Source organism: Mobula birostris, chromosome 14 (genome assembly GCF_030028105.1).
Source record: "Mobula birostris isolate sMobBir1 chromosome 14, sMobBir1.hap1, whole genome shotgun sequence".
NCBI lineage: Eukaryota > Metazoa > Chordata > Chondrichthyes > Myliobatiformes > Myliobatidae > Mobula > Mobula birostris.
The window spans coordinates 66,800,647-66,819,794 of record NC_092383.1 but is presented as its reverse complement, the minus strand read 5'-3'; the positions used below and the strand labels follow the sequence as shown (position 1 = coordinate 66,819,794).

Below are 19,148 nucleotides of genomic sequence, written 5' to 3'. Positions count from 1 at the left end.
TGAGGACTTGATGGTTGGCATGAGCATGCTAGACCACAGGGCCTTTATAACTAACTAACTCTATCGCTTCCCTTCATATACCACATTTACATGATTAAATAACATTACAGCAATTAGTCAAATTAAGTGAAAGGCTAACTCATCCTGTTCCAACACATTGGTGAAAAATTTTAGAATACCTTTAATGTGGTCGACAAAATGATAGCCATATTTTAGCCCAAAAGAGAATGATTTTACAATGCAATCCAAATTATATGATTATATATGAGTACTGTTATAAATAAAGTGTGTAAATAGTTCAGCACAATCTTGACAAGAAATATGAATTCTACAATAATTTTCTATTTTTTATAGTCCTTTAAAAATCTTGGTATTCCACTTTAAACATATCATTCATTAAACAAGGTAAGATGCCCACCAATCCATGCTGTTATGACACTTACCATCCTCCCAAGAGAAGCGGTAGAAGTTTGCCAGATTTGGTGATTCTGGTAAATGCATTCCAGTGTCATAGTCATACCCAATATTTTCAGCTTGGCGCCGAGCACATCTTAATATGGAACCTCCAATGTCTCTCAATCTCACGGCTGCCCGATAGAATATGGTTTCCTTAGCATTATATTTCATACAATTGTTAATGACCAGATTGAAATCTTTTTCAAATTCGTCAAGCGTTTTGTAACAGTGAGTTTCTAGTTTTTTCCTCATGGTGGAAAAGTCCATAGGATGTGCAATAAACTCTAAATAATCTGGAACCTTATAAAACAAAAAAATCAATAATAAGTTAATCTCCAATTAACCTAAATGAAAGGAAAGGGGAACATCTTGTTCACCTCCCCTAAAACAATAATGTGCATTAAAGAGTCTCATCTTAGCAGACTCTAATGATGAAATTCTTAATCACCTACTTATGAATTTCCATTATCCTTACTGGAAAAGTGACAATAAACATGTTCTAACTTGCAGAGTGGAGGGAGGATGATAGCATATCATTTTTAACCGTCAATAGCTAATTCAATTATTTCAGATAACCACCTTTTTTCTATCTTCCCAGAGACATGACTGTACTTTTCCAATGCATTCTGTGTTTTTTTTTCCTTTCTTCTGCCTTTAATTTCCAATTTTTACTTATGATCATTATTTCTACAACTTCGGTCCGCACTCTAACACAGATATTCACTCTGTTCTCTCCACCATTTCACATGCTTGCTTTCGCACTTTTCCAGTTCTGATGACGGGCCTTTGACCTGAACTGCTGACCCTGATTCTTCCCCCGTGGATGTTGTTTAAATTGGAAAATTGCCTGTGTCACTCTGCTAACAAATTTCTGAGTGCCTCAAGCAATTTCTATTTTTATTTTGGATTTCCAGAATCTGCAGTTTCTTCGTGCAAATGCCCTAAGCTTGTGCAATTTTCTCCTCGTTATTTAACCCTGGAAATCTAGACATCATTCTGGTAAATCTCCTCACTTTAGCTTTCCTGCAGTGTCATGGGTTTTGGTTAATTGTAGGACACCTTGCATACTTATCCTCTTGAACAGTAGGGTCCAAAATTCATTGTCCTTTGTTAAATAACTTTTTATACCCTTTTATGACATTTTAATGATCTATGCTCATGGACTCTCTCTTTGAACTTCTATTGCTTAAACCACTCAGCACATTAAAAAAAATAATTCATTCTATTAATTTTTGGTCCAGAATTGGTGAAATTCATCTGCTTATTCAAGTCATAGTTTAATGCCTCTTTCCATAATAGATACAGTTTCTTTGTCATATAGACAAAGTTGGACATGTGGCTTTTTATTCAATCATCCAACACATTTATTAATATGGTAAGGAGCAACACTTCCTACGCAGCTCTTTACTTTCTGACAGGTTACCTATCCATCTTCCTACTCTACTTACTCCAACTCAGTGAAAATTCCTAGCGAGGTCAGTACTTAGCTTTAAATTTAACTTTAGCTCACAAGTTTCACCTAAGAGACTTTTAATTAAATGCTTTCATATTAATCCATATAAACATTATACTTAGACATTCCCCTATCACTACATCTTCAAGAGTTTCAATCAAATGTATCATGCCTGATCTAAGTTTACAAATCTCCATTGGCTCTACATAGTCAACTGATTTTTAAATGTTCAGTCACTCCATTCTTATTTATAAACATTAGCAATTTCTTTATAACAATTTCTTTCCACTATCACATCTTGTTTCATTCATTCACTTTGCTTAGTTAGGAAAGTTGCACAGGCACTTTTCCAATTTAAATGAATGGTTCCAAAATAAAATAACTTTGAAAAATTATAGTTGGGGCATCTACAATGTTTTTACTTTCTTCTTCTACATTCTGGGTTGCAAACCTTGTTTCTAGAGATTTCTCATTCATGAACACTTTTTTTTCCCCTCAAATTCATTCTGTTGACATTCATTTTGGGGAGTCCTTCTCCCAATGTCCAAATTATCTTCTTTCTTTACTGTAAATACTAATTCAAAATAGTAATTCAATATTGACCATTTTCTCATTTCATTTACATAATTATTTAGTTTACAGGGACTCATGTTGCCCCTAACACATTCTATCTGCTAATGAAATTGTAAAGATTTTTTGGGGACTAATTTGAAATCCCCCCCAGATTTCTTTCATGTGTAATTCTTCACTATTCCTGCTATTCCTCTCACTTAAAAGAATTTGCTTTAGAGTTTGGTTTTTGTTAATTTTCAACAGAGATATTACCAAAATTATACAAATAACCCAGTTAGAAAAATTCCTTAATGGTCTTACTGCAATTTTTTTTCAAGAATATTAAGGATAATGCCTAGATTTTACAAAAACAAAAAGGCTATACAATTCAGTTGAATATACATTCAACTAATATGATCAATTTGGTGAAGGGTGCTACAGGTGATTATAGGGGAGGAATGTTAAGGTAGTCTAGTTAATTTGTCATTTGATTACAATATAAGCTTATTTAACATTAGAATTATTAAGCAGAATTTAAATACATGAAAGGTAAATTGTTCAACATTTGGAAGTTATGTATTTCATATTAAAACAAGTAATAAACTTAAGTAACCTATATCATGGCTTTCATGGCCTTACCTCTTTGAGGCTTACAGGTTGCGCAAATATATTTGCTTGATCTCTTTCCTGAAGTTGATCCAAAATTTGTCTTAAGAAGACAATAAATGGTGTAAGTTGCAGTTCCAATGCAACTTGCTGAACTTTGACCTGTAGAATGTTAATCCACAGTACGTCAAAATGAAGTTTGAAAAGTTAAAAAAGTGCATTGATGTTAATATTTTTAAGATGCAAGGACATGGCATGTCCTCAGATGTACAGAGAAAAAAAAATTCAGAAGTTGTATCCTGAACCCATAGGAAAATGAGTGTTGTAGAAGAGTCAAGGTGCTGTAATTATTATGGCTCACAAGAATCCAAATGCAAAATAATCTGCACAGTAATTAAGGCCACCTCTTTGGGTATCTTACGGACAACATAATTTCTCTATAGAAAAGTTATTAATAATATGATACACAAACAATTGGATCACCAGTATGAAAGAAAAGGTAAGCTTTAGAAGTACATTAAAAATTGCCAAGCCAGAGGTGGCAAAAGTTGACTGGAAATTAAATTGTGCTGACATGGCAAATAATTGCAACCAGGTATCACACATTTCAAATAGAGGGGAGAAATCTGAATGTGAGAACATAGAAGCAAATTGAAGCATATGAAAAAAACAACTCAAATATGAAGGAAAGGGATAAATTGATTTGTAACTTGTGGGCTTTAATATTAAAAAGAGGAAGCTCAAGAGAAAAGAAATAAGCAGATTCTAGGTGACTTTTATGTTACTGGGTGGTGGAGGGGGTGTGTGGAAAGGGATATATTCCTAGAATATAGTCCATAATCACAATTTTTGAAGTATGAAGATGTGCATTGGCCAAGAAGTGGAAGTTGTTTCATGTACTAATTTTCACATTAATGCCCTATACTTTTGGTAGAGATTAGTGTATTTGTTCAGGGAAAATTTCTGGTACTTGAATTGCCATAATGCAGGGGACACATGCATTAACCAAATACAGTAAAATTGATAATTTATGTCTTTGGGACTTAAATAGTGTTGGATTAACAAATTTTTCCCAGACTATTGGATGCTATTTCCTAATAATACTCAAACGTAGTTCTTACAAGTTACACAATGATATAATTAATTTTCCAGAGAACCTGTTGTATTTAAAGGGACCAGCCAATAAAGCACAAACACTCCAGAACTTAGCTTCAGCCATGAATCTACCCATGTTCTTGCTCTCCAGTATTCTGGACCCCTGACCCATAGATTGTTCTGTAGACTCCTAGCTCAGACCCACTCAATTGATTGAATCAGATGCTAGACTATCAGATTTTACCTCAGCACTACTTTCCTGCACTAACTCCATACTTTACCATATTAATTTAGTTCCACTCTTTACTTTTTGCCCGACAATCAATTCTCAGCCCACATCAGCAAATTACTCCCAATTCCATCCGTTGTAATAATGTTACCAAATTCCTGAATATGACTTTATTAAAGAGCTTCAAAACTGCTTGCCATATCTGCGAAGTTAACATCTGAGAATTCATGCACGAGAGCACCCAGCTCCCTCTTAACACTACACCTTTCAAACTCTCATCATTCAAAAAGCATAACCAATGCTTTTTTTTTTTAGCCAAAATGAATGAAACCTCACTTTTCCATCTGTCAGGTCCCTCTTCTAAGGTCTACGCTACCACCAAATATGTGTCATCAGGCAACCTGGATTTATTGCATGATCTCCTCGTCCACAAACTGTGACAGCTCAAGTCTCAGCACCTATCTGTGTGACACTCCATTAGTCACAGCCTGCCAAACTGAAAATCCTGTTTATTCCTGCTGTTTCTACCCATTAGTCACTTGCGCTAATCTCTCGTGTGACACCCTGTTAAAGGTCATCTGAAAGTTCAAATACACCACATCAACTGGCTTATCCTTACCTGTTGTCAGGCACCTTTTCCCTTATTAACAACTACTAATAATCTCTAGATGCCATTGATAACAGATTACACTACTGAACTCAGACTAACTGGTCTATAATTCTCTTTTCTCAATCCCACCTTTCTTGTAGTGGGTTATATGAGCTATATTCTATTCTGTAGGAACCATTATAGAGTCTGTGAATTTCAGAATATTAATATATCCCATAATTATTGTATTAGCCTTGTTATATACCCGTGTAAATTCTTGATTATTGTCCTGTATGACCAATCTGTTTGGAGGGGCCTAAAGATAACTTATATTATCTTCTGCCATGTTTCTTCATTCCACTCACAATGATTCTACTTAAATTTCTGAACTAGAATCATCTCTTTGCTGCCTTTATTCCAATCTTTGATATCAAGATTAACCCACTTCTCTTCTATTTAACCCATCTCTTTTTAAAATACAAGTTAAACTATCCTGAATTTTTTAATTCTTAACTAGTCATTTTACACTTACATTCCAGTGATTTATATTAGAACATACCTGTATGTATAAATCTGTGCCAATAATACACCTACCTTGTTATCAATGCCAATGTATTCAGATAATAAGGCTTCAATTTTATCTATTTATTGATTTCCTTCGTCTGACTCTATTCCAACTACACACTAATGTGGTATACTTTGTCTCTTTCTGATAGATTTTGTTCTAAACATTAACTCTTCACATATGCTACTTGCTGCCAAGTCTTTTCAATATTTGCCATTTTTATTTCTGGCTATCATTATTCGAACCCTGTCTATAGCCTGATATTATTCTAATCTTTCTCTTACAAGTAAGGCGGCGGCCTTTTGGGCTCTCAACAGTCCTCCTGTCAGTCACATCCTCCCAGTTATTATCTTATAACTTATTCACCCCACACGTCATGGAACAAATCTCCCATGACACTCCTGCACAAATTGTAGTTGACAGCAGCTAAATAACCTACAATAAGACGAGAGGGGACATCTAGGGCACCCAGACAAAATCCGCACAGCCCCAGGAAGAATGTGCAGACTCCACTCAGGCAACACCCAAGGTGAGGATTCTATTCAAAACACTGATTCCAATCCAGTTCAAATGAGGCCCATCTCCAGGGAACCACTGCTTCTTTTTCCACTACGCACCACTGCTCCATGAATTTCAACCCATTTCTCCCACACCAATCTTTGAGCCATGCATTCATTTTTTTGATCTTATTCAGACAATTTCAATTTGCCACCCTTGTGATTCTGTTGATATACCTTCAGCAAAACCTCCTTTGTCCTGGGAGCTCCGTATCTGCCTCACTTCTGGTTATGACCTTCTGTCTTTGTCAATGGATCAATTTTGTAAGTTAGTCTAAGAAGAACAATTGCCTCCTTGAATAAAGCATCTACACAGCCTTTCCCCTCACTGGTGTGTTGTAATGTCTGAATCTCAGACTCCAGCTCAATCAACTCCGTGTTAAGGTTCCTTGAGTTATGGCCATTTTCTAAAGCTATAGTTGCTATGAATCCCGATAATTTCCATTAACGTCCAAATCTACAGCTACAACATATCATTTATCCTGCCATGCCTGTCAATGTACAGTATTTATCTGATTAATTTATTATTTGACAAATTTATGTATTTATTAATTCATTTAATCTGTTAATTCAGTTACCCTTAACCTTACCAAAGTTCCTTACTCAACAATGTCCACGCCCCTTAGACATTACACTCAGAGAGAGCTAAGGTAAAGCTGCCTAGTCCTTTTATTGCTGTTTCATAAACAGGATTAAATGACAGGTCAGAGGGATATTGCAACACTTTATATTATGGCATAGGCTTTTAATAAGTAACACAATCCTATTTATTAATTTTCATGTTCCAAATGGAATAAAATTAGAAACACGTACAATTGAAATAACTACAATTCTAACTACTTATATGTCAGAGGGAAGACCTTTCCTCCACATTAGATTTACTACATATAATGCCCAAATAAGGTACACAGATCTGTCATTATCAGCACTGCAACAATTACCTCTTCTCTCTTGAGCTTCTCTCTTTTGCGAATCAGCTCAACAAGCAGACGAGCTCTTTCCAAATCATGCCGCAGTTTCTGCCAGTATTTCAATTGTTCTTTCACTGCACTGTTCTTTTCATCCTGTTCTTTCTGTGAAGTGAGCAAAACCAGACATATGTATTTTATTAAAGTCAGCAACTGATTATTAAAATTCTAAAATGCAAGCAGTTAAAAGACTGGTCAGTACATGAACAATGAAGATATTTGCAAAGGTGAAGTGATCAATTGTTAATAGCAAATATATATATGTAAACGTAAGGGTCTGCAAAACAAAAAGCTTCTGGAAGAACTCGGGAGATCAAGCAACATCTAGGAAGACAAAAGGATAATCATAGTCCAACTTAGTAGTATATAACTAGATGACAGGAAAACTGAATTCTCCAATTTCAGGTAATCCACACTACCTCTGTTCCTTTCCCTTTGCTTCTGATCCATCCTGGTCTACTTGCATATCCTCTTCTTTCAAAACACCCCAGTCCCTTGTTCCCCAGTTTCTTTCCCCTCCTGTCTGCTTCCACATGCACATTAGCCACACGCTCTACCGCTCGGTACCATTCCCCTCCATCCCCTCCCAACCCCATTTCCCTTTTGCCAAGCATCAAATGAGGAACAAATGAGGTACTTACAGAGTATAAGAAATCAGAAGGGCTGGAAAAAAAGGGATGAGATTGCCCTAGCAAACAAGGTGAAGAAGAATCCCAAGGGATGCTACAGATACACTAAGAGCAAAAGGATTGCGAAAAAACAAAATTGGTCCTCCGGAAGATCACAATGGTAATCTGTGCATAGAGCCAAAAGAGATCAAGGAGATCTTAAACTGATTTTTTGCAACTGTGTTTACTTACATAGTAAATAGTAGAGCACAGAGGAGTGCGGTAAAAGAAAGGGAATACAGATCCAAAATTCATTCAAAGTGGCGGCACAGGTAGATAGGGTTGCAAAGAAAGTTTTTTGCACACAAATCTAAATATTGAATACAAGAGATGGAATGTTACACTTAGGTTGTACAAAACATTGGTGAGGACTAATTTGGAGTACTGTTATACAGTTTTGGTCACCCACTTACAGGAAAGAGTACAGAGAAAATTTACACGGTTGTTGTTGGGACTGGAGGGCCTGAATTATAAGAAAAGATTGAATAGCTTAGGAATTCATTCCTTGGAATGTAGAAGATCAAGGGGAGATTATGAGGGGTATAAATAGGGTAAACGCAAGCAGGCTTTTTCCACTGAGATTGGGCGAGGCTACAACTAGAGGTCATGGGCTGAGGGTGAAAGGTGAAAAGTGAAAAGTTTAAGGAGAACATGAGGGGAAACTTCTTCACTCAGAGGGTTGTGAGGGTGTGGAATGAGCTGCCAGCGCAAGTGGTGCATACAAGCTTCATTTCAATACTTAAGAGAAGTTTGATTAGGTACATAGATAGTAGGGGTATGGAGGGCTATGGTCCCGGTGCAGGTCAATGGGACCAGTTCCTGTGCTGTATTTTTCTATGATTCATCAACCCCTTAATCTGGCTTCGTCCATCACTTTCCTTTCTTTTCAGAATTGCTAATACGCAACACCTTGCTATCTCCACATTCCCTCCCAGCCCATCACCATTTCCACCCTTGCCTCCCCATCTGTTCAGCTTCCTAGCCCCCATCTCACTGCTCTGTCTCCCCTCATCTCTTTATTATAGGAAAGATGTCAACAAAATAGAGAGAGTACAGAGAAGGTTTACTAGAATGTTAGCAACACACATCAAAGTTGCTGGTGAACGCAGCAGGCCAGGCAGCATCTCTAGGAAGAGGTCCAGTCGACGTTTCAGGCCGAGACCCTTCGTCAGGACTAACTGAAGGAAGAGTGAGTAAGGGATTTGAAAGTTGGAGGGGGAGGGGGAGATCCAAAATGATAGGAGAAGACAGGAGGGGGAGGGATGGAGCCAAGAGCTGGACAGGTGATAGGCAAAAGGGGATATGAGAGGATCATGGGACAGGAGGTCCGGGAAGAAAGACAAGAGGGGGGGGGACCCAGGGGATGGGCAAGAGGTATATTCAGAGGGACAGAGGGAGAAAAAGGAGAGTGAGAGAAAGAATGTGTGCATAAAAATAAGTAACAGATGGGGTACGAGGGGGAGGTGGGGCCTTAGCAGAAGTTAGAGAAGTCGATGTTCATGCCATCAGGTTGGAGGCTACCCAGACGGAATATAAGGTGTTGTTCCTCCAACCTGAGTGTGGCTTCATCTTTACAGTAGAGGAGGCCGTGGATAGACATGTCAGAATGGGAATGGGATGTGGAATTAAAATGTGTGGCCACTGGGAGATCCTGCTTTCTCTGGCGGACAGAGCGTAGATGTTCAGCAAAGCGGTCTCCCAATCTGTGTCGGGTCTCGCCGATATATAAAAGGCCACATCGGGAGCACCGGACGCAGTATATCACCCCAGTCGACTCACAGGTGAAGTGTTGCCTCACCTGGAAGGACTGTTTGGGGCCCTGAATGGTGGTAAGGGAAACGTCGACTGCACCTCTTCCTACAGATGCTGCCTGGCCCGCTGCGTTCACCAGCAACTTTGATGTGTGTTGCTTGAATTTCCAGCATCTGCAGAATTCCTGTTGTTTACTAGAATGTTACCAGGGTTTCATCACCTAAGTTACAGAGAAAGGTTGAACAAGTTGGGTCTTTATTCTTTGGAACGTAGAAGGTTGAGGGGGGACTTGATAGAGGTATTTAAAATTATGAGAGGGATAGATAGACTTGACGTGGATAGGCTTTTTCCATTGAGAGTGGGGGAGATTCAAACAAGAGGACATGAGTTGAGAGTTAAAGGGCAAAAGTTTAGGGGTAACATGAGGGGGAACTTCTTTACTCAGAGAGTGGTGGCTGTGTGGAACGAGCTTCCAGCAGAAGTGGTTGAGGCAGGTTTGATATTGTCGTTTAAAGTTAAACTGGACAGCTATATGGACAGGAAAGGAATGGAGGGTTATGGGCTGAGTGCAGGTCGGTTGGACTACGTGAGAGTAAGAGTTCAGCACGGGCCAGAAGGGCCGAGATGGCCTGTTTCTGTGCTGTAATTGTTATATGGTTTATTCTGCCTATCTTCCCTTTACACTCTTATCCTGATATAGAATCTCAATCTGAAATGTCAACGATCCCGTTTCCTCCACAGAAGCTGCATGACCAACTGAATTCCTTCAGCAACTTGTTTTTTGCTACCAGTACAAATGCATTGAATATTATGCTAAAATGGTGAAATTATCAAAACAAAGAATATTAAATATTAAGCATTTTTTTCCAAAAGTTAACTAGAGGTACTTGCAATGTACAAGTGTAAGATATTATTGGCTTTATAAATAACTTTTAACATTCAAGAAGTAGCTTCCAGGGTTGAAGAGTCATTATAGTGAACCAATTTAGATGAATTTGTGCAGCCTGGCATCAAGCACATAACTTATGCATGAACTACAAGGTAACTGGTTGTTGGATTAAACCAAAGGTCACAGATTTGGCATTTCCATATCCTCATTCAATCATGAAAATTCAGTCCAATAACACAACTTTATATATTCAACAGAAGACCAGCATTATAAGCTATTATTTCAGGGACTTGTTTTGTCTTAAAAGATTATCTGCAAACTGTATTCTTTGAAGATATTTAAGATTTCTGCACCATCAACATAGCATGCATTAAGAAGTGAACAAGATTGTAAACTTTACAGCTCTACAGAGAATTTCATAAATATATTTATAAATTTCCTCTCATTGGGGTAGTAAAGCAAATTGTTTAACAGTTACAGTAAACAAAGCCCAATTATGTTTCTTAAAGTTCCACTGGGCTGGTGCTTATGGTGGGCAGTCCACTAAATTGATTGTAGACAACAGCTAATTTTTGCCTCCCAGCAGTTGTCAAGAGAATAATTGAGACTTCATCTCACTAAGCAGAGAATGCTACATTGTTTAGTGCTGTGAATCAGTGTAATATCATTACTTATGGTCCAACTTTGTAACATTGCTACTTTTCTGGATTGAATCTGACACCAATTAACACCAATGTTAACAACTACTTAATTCAGAGATGGAAATGGATTGAAAACAAACCTATCAATTTGAAAGTGACTAGCTTAATTTACTACATTCTCTTGGTTTCAAGCCATATTCTGTCAATTTAGGGGAGAATGTGCTAATGACTGAATGCTCAGCATTTCAAAAGGAAACTAAAGTCTCAGAGGTATGTAAAAATGGATACATTATCACCTGCATTTCACTAACATATATTTGAGCATGTCCATGACTTCATAAAGAAAATCATGATACTATTTAAAAATATATATCACATTATATAACTGTAAGATAGGTAATGCAGTCCTATCACTGACCCTTCTCGTTTGTACAATCCATTAATATGTCACTACTTCCCCAGACTTCTTAGAATTTACAACATGCTGATAACCCTATTCAAAATGCTTACTGGTTAGTTACTATATTAATACCATATGATAATTTTATAGTAATACATAAATAAATACCTGAGGAGACCCAAGGGATATAGCAAAAAGAGGTGCACAATGTATCATTATATGCAGGAAAATGAAATAAATTTTTGCTCATTTCTAAGGTAGTATTTTCAACACTTAAGCAAAAGACATCAAAATCAGTAAGTCAGTTAAAAATTGCTTTACCTGTTCAGCATTTCTTTGAGTTTGTAAATGTGAATGCAATCGCCGAAGTAAAGGAACACCATTCCGTGACTGCCTTTTCAGCATCCAGTAATTATGCAACCTTTGCATGAACTGTGTTTTCCTCTGGATAGATAACCGACTGCATATTTTATTTAACCTGAAAATAAAGTAGGCATTCTCAGCATTACAAATATTGCCAATTGTATTCTAAAAATGGTTTTACAATTATAAACAACACACACAAAACGCTGGTGGAACGCAGCAGGCCAGGCAGTTCCATGAACATTTTGTGCGTGTTGCTTGAATTTCCAGCATCTGCAGATTTCCTCATGTTTACAATTATAAATTGTCTTTTATGATGATCAAAAGCAGCCATGTGAAGATCATCCAATGACTTCCTCATTATATGTTTTTTGTTTAAAGTTTTATTATTAAAAGCTATGATAGTTTAAGCAATTGACCATTAAAATAGAAGTTTTTAATTGTTTTTGAAATTACATTATTTAAGTCTTATAGTTTAAAAGCTTGCAAAAGTGAGCAAAATAGTAGTTTGAATCTTGACTGGTACAAGATTGTTAGACTATAATTGTGGAATACCATCAACAGCAGGAATAAACATGTAAAGATAATTGATGAAAGCAGTGTCCTCAGTGCACATGTATAATTCTTGGTACTTCAAACAATATGTTGCAAAGATCACAAAGGAAACAAGTATTTTTAAGCAACACACATCAAAGTTGCTGGTGAACGCAGCAGGCCAGGCAGCATCTGTAGGAAGGGGTGCAGTCGACGTTTCAGGCCAAGACCCTTTGTCAGGTATTTTTAAAACAGTTTCAAGTAGATGTAATTCCACAGTGCAAAGTGACTCCCAATTTGGAAACTGTATCCACTCATGCAGTGTTTAATCATTCCCTGTTGTGGGAGAGAATGCTCTATAAAGAGCAATTTCCTAAGTCTAGCAAAAACTTGAACTTCTAAAAACATCCAAAATGCAGGTACAATGAAAACAAAGTAGGACACAGCTTGTCCCAACAAGAGTTATGCTAAACCTTATAAAATACTGATTAGGCTTTAATTAGAGGACCTCATTCAATTCTGGCATCATATTTATTAAAGACTAGACAACGGGGTGACCCGTTGGGGCACCCTTTGAGAAGAGGATAGTGCAATCTGATGTGACCAGAATGAACATTAAATTTTCCTGAATGCTATTGGTATTGCTTTGCTTTGGAAACTGAAGTAGAAAACCTCAGTTTATTAAGAAGAATGACACGTAGCAAAGCAAATATAGCTCCTCCTCATTTAACAAAGGACACTTTTGATGGCATCATTTCTGGTTTATCTGCCACCCTTGTGCCTCTCATTGTCATTCTGGAGATGTGCAGTCCTTTCATCCCCTGTCTTTTCATCTCTTGTGCTGTTTGTTGTCTCTGATCCTGGAGATGTGCATGCCTCTCCTCCTCTGTCTCTTCTTCTCTCATATTTTTTTGTCCTGTTTGATCCTGGAGCCCTGCGGCCTTGGTCTCATCAGAGTCTTGTTCTCTCCCTCTCCTTGCCGCTTCCCGACGACTTCTGGCGTTGTCTCTTGACCATAATGTCCCCCTTCCCTTTCCACGCAGCATAATTAGGCTGACCATTTTTTTTTACCCTAATGCTGGATAGAAGATACGAAGCACTAACAGCAAAAGATGCTGATTATTCTTGATGATGTGGTTGGCGCTGTCCTAAATGGATGTGATATAGTCACCACTGTCCTTTGATTGCAGCAAAGGATTTTATGGGTGTCTCGGAGTACGTCATTACAATAAGATTTAATTATCTCTTATTGATGGGTGGCAATTAGATCTGTCCCAATCCTGCACATGCTGATGGTGATTAACGAAATACAGCTGCCCTGCCCTTTTGTTCCAGTAGGTGTCGCTGCTGAGGTGGGCCATGCGCATGCGTCGGGCTGTCGCATCCCGATTTCCATGATGGCCAATCGGGTCTCGGGCGAAAGTCAGCCTGTTGATTTATACGAATATATAACCCTGAACTTTGCCTGCATTCTGTAAGCACATTTTAATTCGGTTTAGCCAAAAAAAGTGCCGCTGTAATGCACCGTTTGCACTAATTGGAGGTCACAAACAGAGCATGAGTTTCAGTAGTATATAGATGTTGTGGTCTTTTAGAGGGTGCTCAAACTTCCTAGAATTTACATATGTTAATTCCAGATCATATTACACAACATCCTTCAATCATGAACAAGACACAAGTTGGGAATATGCTGTAATACTGTCCATCTGCTAAAAACACTAGCATGTCCCCAGCATCCTCAGAGTAATTCACTTGAATACTACCATAAAACTCACTCCATGTCACAATGACCCTGTGGCTGTACTTAACGCTATCTACAAAATCACTACAGCAATTCATTAAGGCTTCTTTTAAGTATAGGGATCACCATCTTAACATTCAAAATGGTGCCAGAGCATTGCAACTCATTGCAAGTTGCTCTCTACAAATCTATTCTAACTTACCAGTGAACCCCTCTGTCGGAGAACATTCTGACCTGAAATTTATATCAAAGTCCTGTAACTCTTTACCAAACAATAAGACCAATTTTGCTAGTGCTACCTGGTAGCATAATGGTTAGCACAACACAATTACAGCCCAAGGAGCCAGAATTCAGAGTTCATTTCCAGCATCATCTGTAAGGCATCTGTATGCCCTCCCCATGGAATGCTTGGGTTTTCTCCAGGTGTACCGGTTCCCTCCCACATTCCAAAGACGAACCGGTATGTAGGTGAATTGGTCATTAATCAGGGATTGCTCAGTGGCATGGCTCAAAGGGTTGTAAGGCCCCATTCAGCGCTGTATCTCAATAAATATTAATCAACTGTTTGCATTTTAAAAGAATGGCACCTGAATGAGTGAATTCAATCATGTGGCTACTGGAAAACCTAGGACTGTGTTCCTTGTATCAGAGATTTCTGAGTTTTAGCATTACACAATTTAGTCACTTGCAAAACAAAAGGCAGATTCAGATTCTAATTCTGGTTAATTTGACTACTAAGCCTACTTACATTACTATATTGGCCACTAAAGATAATGTTCATCCAATACCTTCTTCAGTGCACTCCAATAGCTACATAAGAAGTAAAGAGTCAACATTTTGGGCCAAGACCCTGAATCCAGAAGAAGGGTCTCATCCCAAAACAGCAACTGTCTATTCTTTTCCATAGATGCTACATGACCTGCTGAGTTCCTCCAGCATTTGGTGTGTATTTCTCTGAATTTCCAGCATCTGCAGATTTTCTTGTTTGCTGCAATATCTATTACACTTTTAGGTCATGCAGATACTTCATCTTTAACAGAACCTGCCCTTCTTCTAATGCTGATCTCCAGTTTACACATTCTTTTCTCTCTGGCACCCATGTGTGTCACCTTTCTTTTCCCCTCTTCCATCCCCTCTCTCCCACACTCCCTCCCCACCAACCTCCATCCAGTTCATAGCTATATCTTCCTCCTCATCCTTCAGTAAACTTATTTAATCCTGCCATCAAGAACTCCAAGGCAGATAAGGCTTTTTTCTTAAAACTCCTTTTTACAGTTTGACAGAAATTAATGATTATACGTACAGTGGCATGCAAAAGTTTGGGCATCTCTGGTCAAAAGTTCTGTTGCTGTGAATAGCTAAGCAAGTAAAAGATGACCTGATTTCCAACAGGCATAAAGTTAAAGATGACACATTTCTTTAATATTTTAAGCAAGATTACTTTTTTATTTCCATCTTTTATAGTTTCAAAATAACAAAAACGGAAAAGGACCCAAAGCAAAAGTTTGGGCACCCTGCACGGTCAGTACTTAGTAACACCCCCTTTGGCAAGTATCACAGCTTGTAAACACTTTCTGTAGCCAGCTAAAAGTCTTTCAATTCTTGTTTGGGGGATTTTCACCCATTCTTCCTTGCAAAAAGCTTCTACTTCTGTGAGATTCTTGGGCCCTCTTGCATGCACTGCTCTTTTGAGGTCTATCCACAGATTTTTGATGATGTTTATGTTGGGGCACTGTGAGGGCCATGGCAAAACCTTCAGCTTGCGCCTCTTGAGGTAGTCCATTGTGGATTTTGAGGTGTGCTTTGGATCATTATCCTGCTGTAGTAGAAGCCATCTTTTTTTCATCTTCAACTTTTTACAGACGGTGTGATGTTTGCTTCCAGAATTTGCTGATATTTAATTGAATTCATTCTTCCCTCTACCAGTGCAATGTTCCCCGTACCACTGGCTGCAACATAAGCCCAAAGCATGATCGATTCCCCCCACCGCGCTTAACAGTTGGAGAGATGTTCTTTTCATGAAATTCTGCACCCATTTTTCTCCAAACATACCTTTGCTCATTGAGGCCAAAAAGTTCTATTTTAACTTCATCAGTCCACAGGACTTGTTTCCAAAATGCATCAGGTTTGTTTAGATGTTCCTTTGCAAACTTCTGACGCTGAATTTTGTGGTGAGGATGCAGGAAAGATTTTCTTCTGATGAATCTTCCATGAAGGTCATATTTGTGCAGGTGTCACTACACAGCAGAACAGTACACCATCACTCCAGAGTCTGCTAAACCTTCCTGAAGGTCTTTTGCAGTCAAACAGGGGTTTTGATTTGCTTTTCTAGCAATCCTATGAGCAGTTCTCTCGGAAAGTTTTCTTAGTCTTCCAGACCTCAACTTGACCTCCACCGTTCCTGTTAACTGCCATTTCTTAATTACATTACGAACTGAGGAAACGGCTACCTGAAAATGCTTTGCTATCTTCATATAGCCTTCTCCTGCTTAGTGGGCATCATTTATTTTAATTTTCAGAGTGCTAGGCAGCTGCTTAAAGGAGCCCATGGCTGCTGATTGCTGGGACAAGGTTTAAGGAGTCAGGGTATTTATAAAGCTTTGAAATTTGCATCACCTGGCCTTTCCTAATGATGACTGTGAACAAGCCATAGCCTTAACAAGCTAATTAAGTTCTGAGACCTAAGTAAAAGTTATCTGAGAGCTCAAATCTCTTGGGGTGCCCAAACTTTTTTTTCCACTCTAAAATGGTACAAAACAAAAATAATACACTAATCTTGTTTAAAATGTTGAAAAGAATGTTTCATCTTTAATTTTATGACTTTTGGAGATCAGTTCATCTTCTACTCACCTAACTATTCACAGTAACAGAAATTTTGACCGGGGTGCCCAACCTTCTGCATGCCACTATATGTTCTTAAGAGTTACAATCTGGCAAAATTCCACCAACGGCTGAAAGAAGACTGTAACTGATGTTAGACTTATGTTTCGAAATGTAAATATTGATTATGTGACCCCAGTACTTAATTGTTTTCAACATTTTGAACAGTTTGAGTTGAACTCAGTTCCCTGCAAGTTAATCATTTTATATCCATAGTGCTGAATATATACAATATGATGCAGGAGACATGGTTACCTTACATACCATAGCTTTGACAAATTGCAATCCAAATGTTAAATTTACCCAAGTACAAGAAAACTACAAAAATGAAAACATCAAGGGCTTTCTGAAGGTAAATAATCAGCATCAATTAAATCACTTGAGTTTATTGATGGTCTACTCAGCTGATCAAATGAAGCACACTTTAAAATGGTTCATTTGCTCTTGTTAATTAGTGCAGACTACCTCATAAATCAAAATAAGCAACCCACCCTTCAGCACCATTCAAGTAATTAAGTTAAGAACTCCTGGTCATTATACTGTTCTATCTATAATAACCCAAAAAGTCCATAAAATTTTGAAAATACATGTGTATTAAAAGAATTGCTACAAATGCATAAATTCTCATAAAAGGAAAGACTGACATCCAACACAAAAGCAAAGAAGTTCACTGACATTATAATACATCATTTCAAGTTACTTAACACAAAGCAAAATTTACACACAGGAGACCAAGACATGTACTCCATGAATGCCACATTGCATATATAATAGTAAATGTGTTGTGCCTGCTGCGTTCACCAGCAATTTTTTTGTGTGTGGCTTGTATTTTAGTGCTGTGTTTTTACATTCCTGGGAATTATGAACAGGAACAGTTTGTGCTGTGGTAGTTTCAGGGGCATAATGAGAACTCATAAACCATATCCATAAATTGATGTTTAGTGATTTCAAGAAACTCATCCATGCCATGATTAATTCTTCACTTCAAGGCCAATTGCTTTAACTTTGCATCTGACAACAGTATTACAAAGTAGACAAAACTAGAATAGAGTTGTTTTATGTTGGAGCCAGTGTTCACACACATAAGCAGACATCCCACCCTGCAAAAACTCATTTCAGGGAGGTAACACCACAATTTCAGGGAGGTAGCACCCCCCCCCCCCGGCAACACCATATCCACCCCCACCCCACCCGTCGACCTCCAAGGGTGTATGTAATACTTTGTTTAGTGATTTTGTCTAATCTGTAAAACAAGTTGGGTATATGCAGCAAATGTGACATTAAAATATGTGCTTATATTATATTATATTATCATGTTTATTCTATTACAACTTTAAGCAAGTCTACAGGGAGTTCAGCCTCATCACGTAGGACATCAATAGCAGAGCTCCTTAGCAGCTAGCCAGCTAATTTAAATAACATTAGCTATGCTGTAATGACACCTGTTAAACTCATCTCAACATGTCTTTTATATTTTAACCCACTACGGGCAATAGAAAAGTCACTGTTGCAAACAGTGCAGCCAGCAACACGGTCATTATTTTTGAGGTCGACTGTAAAACCCGCCCACAGAGAAAACTAATAGGTCTACTTAGCAGGGGTCCCCAACATTTTTTGCACTGCAGACCGGTTTAATATTGACAATATTCTTGCAAACCGGCCGACGTAGGGGGGAGTTAATCACGACTGGAATATAGGTGGTAAGTCAATAGCATCATAACATTTTAAGTAACGTTTGGATATTAAACACACAGCGCATATTTTCCCCGTATGAACATATAAAATCATTGCAACACACCAATATCGCTGAATCAGTGCGAGCCCTGGGCTTGTTTTTCTGCAACAAGACGGTCCCATCGAGGGGTAAGGGGAGACAGTGATACTCGAAGGGGGTTCCTTATGTCCAGTCTATTCCGCAATTTAGTTTTCATTGCATTCATTGCAGAAAACTCCGCTTCACAGCAATATGATGTTGGAAATGGAAGCAACGTTTTTAGTGCTTTCGTAGCTATCTCAGGATATTTAGCCTTGACTTTGATCCAGAATGCCGGCAGAGATGTTACGTCAAACAAACTTTTCAGCCCGCCGTCATTTACAAGCTCGAGGAGTTGATCTCCTTCCCGCGCCGACACGGATGACGCGCGGGTAATGACCTCGCGTGCGTTCAAGTTCAACAGTGCGTGACAGGGAATGAGGAAAGGTGCAAATGA

General features: G+C 38.2%; 1 protein-coding gene across 1 annotated transcript in view; it reads right to left on the bottom strand.

Annotated features, from left to right (window-relative positions):
- Window positions 1-19,148, bottom strand: part of brpf3b (bromodomain and PHD finger containing, 3b) — an 82,994-nt gene that overhangs the window by 13,966 nt on the left and 49,880 nt on the right. The window contains exons 3-6 of the mRNA XM_072278636.1: window positions 11,742-11,898; window positions 7,044-7,175; window positions 3,101-3,229; window positions 444-756 (exon numbers count right to left, since the gene is read on the bottom strand). Coding sequence (XP_072134737.1) covers window positions 444-756; window positions 3,101-3,229; window positions 7,044-7,175; window positions 11,742-11,898 — 731 coding nt within the window. The remainder of the gene's footprint in view (window positions 1-443; window positions 757-3,100; window positions 3,230-7,043; window positions 7,176-11,741; window positions 11,899-19,148) is intronic.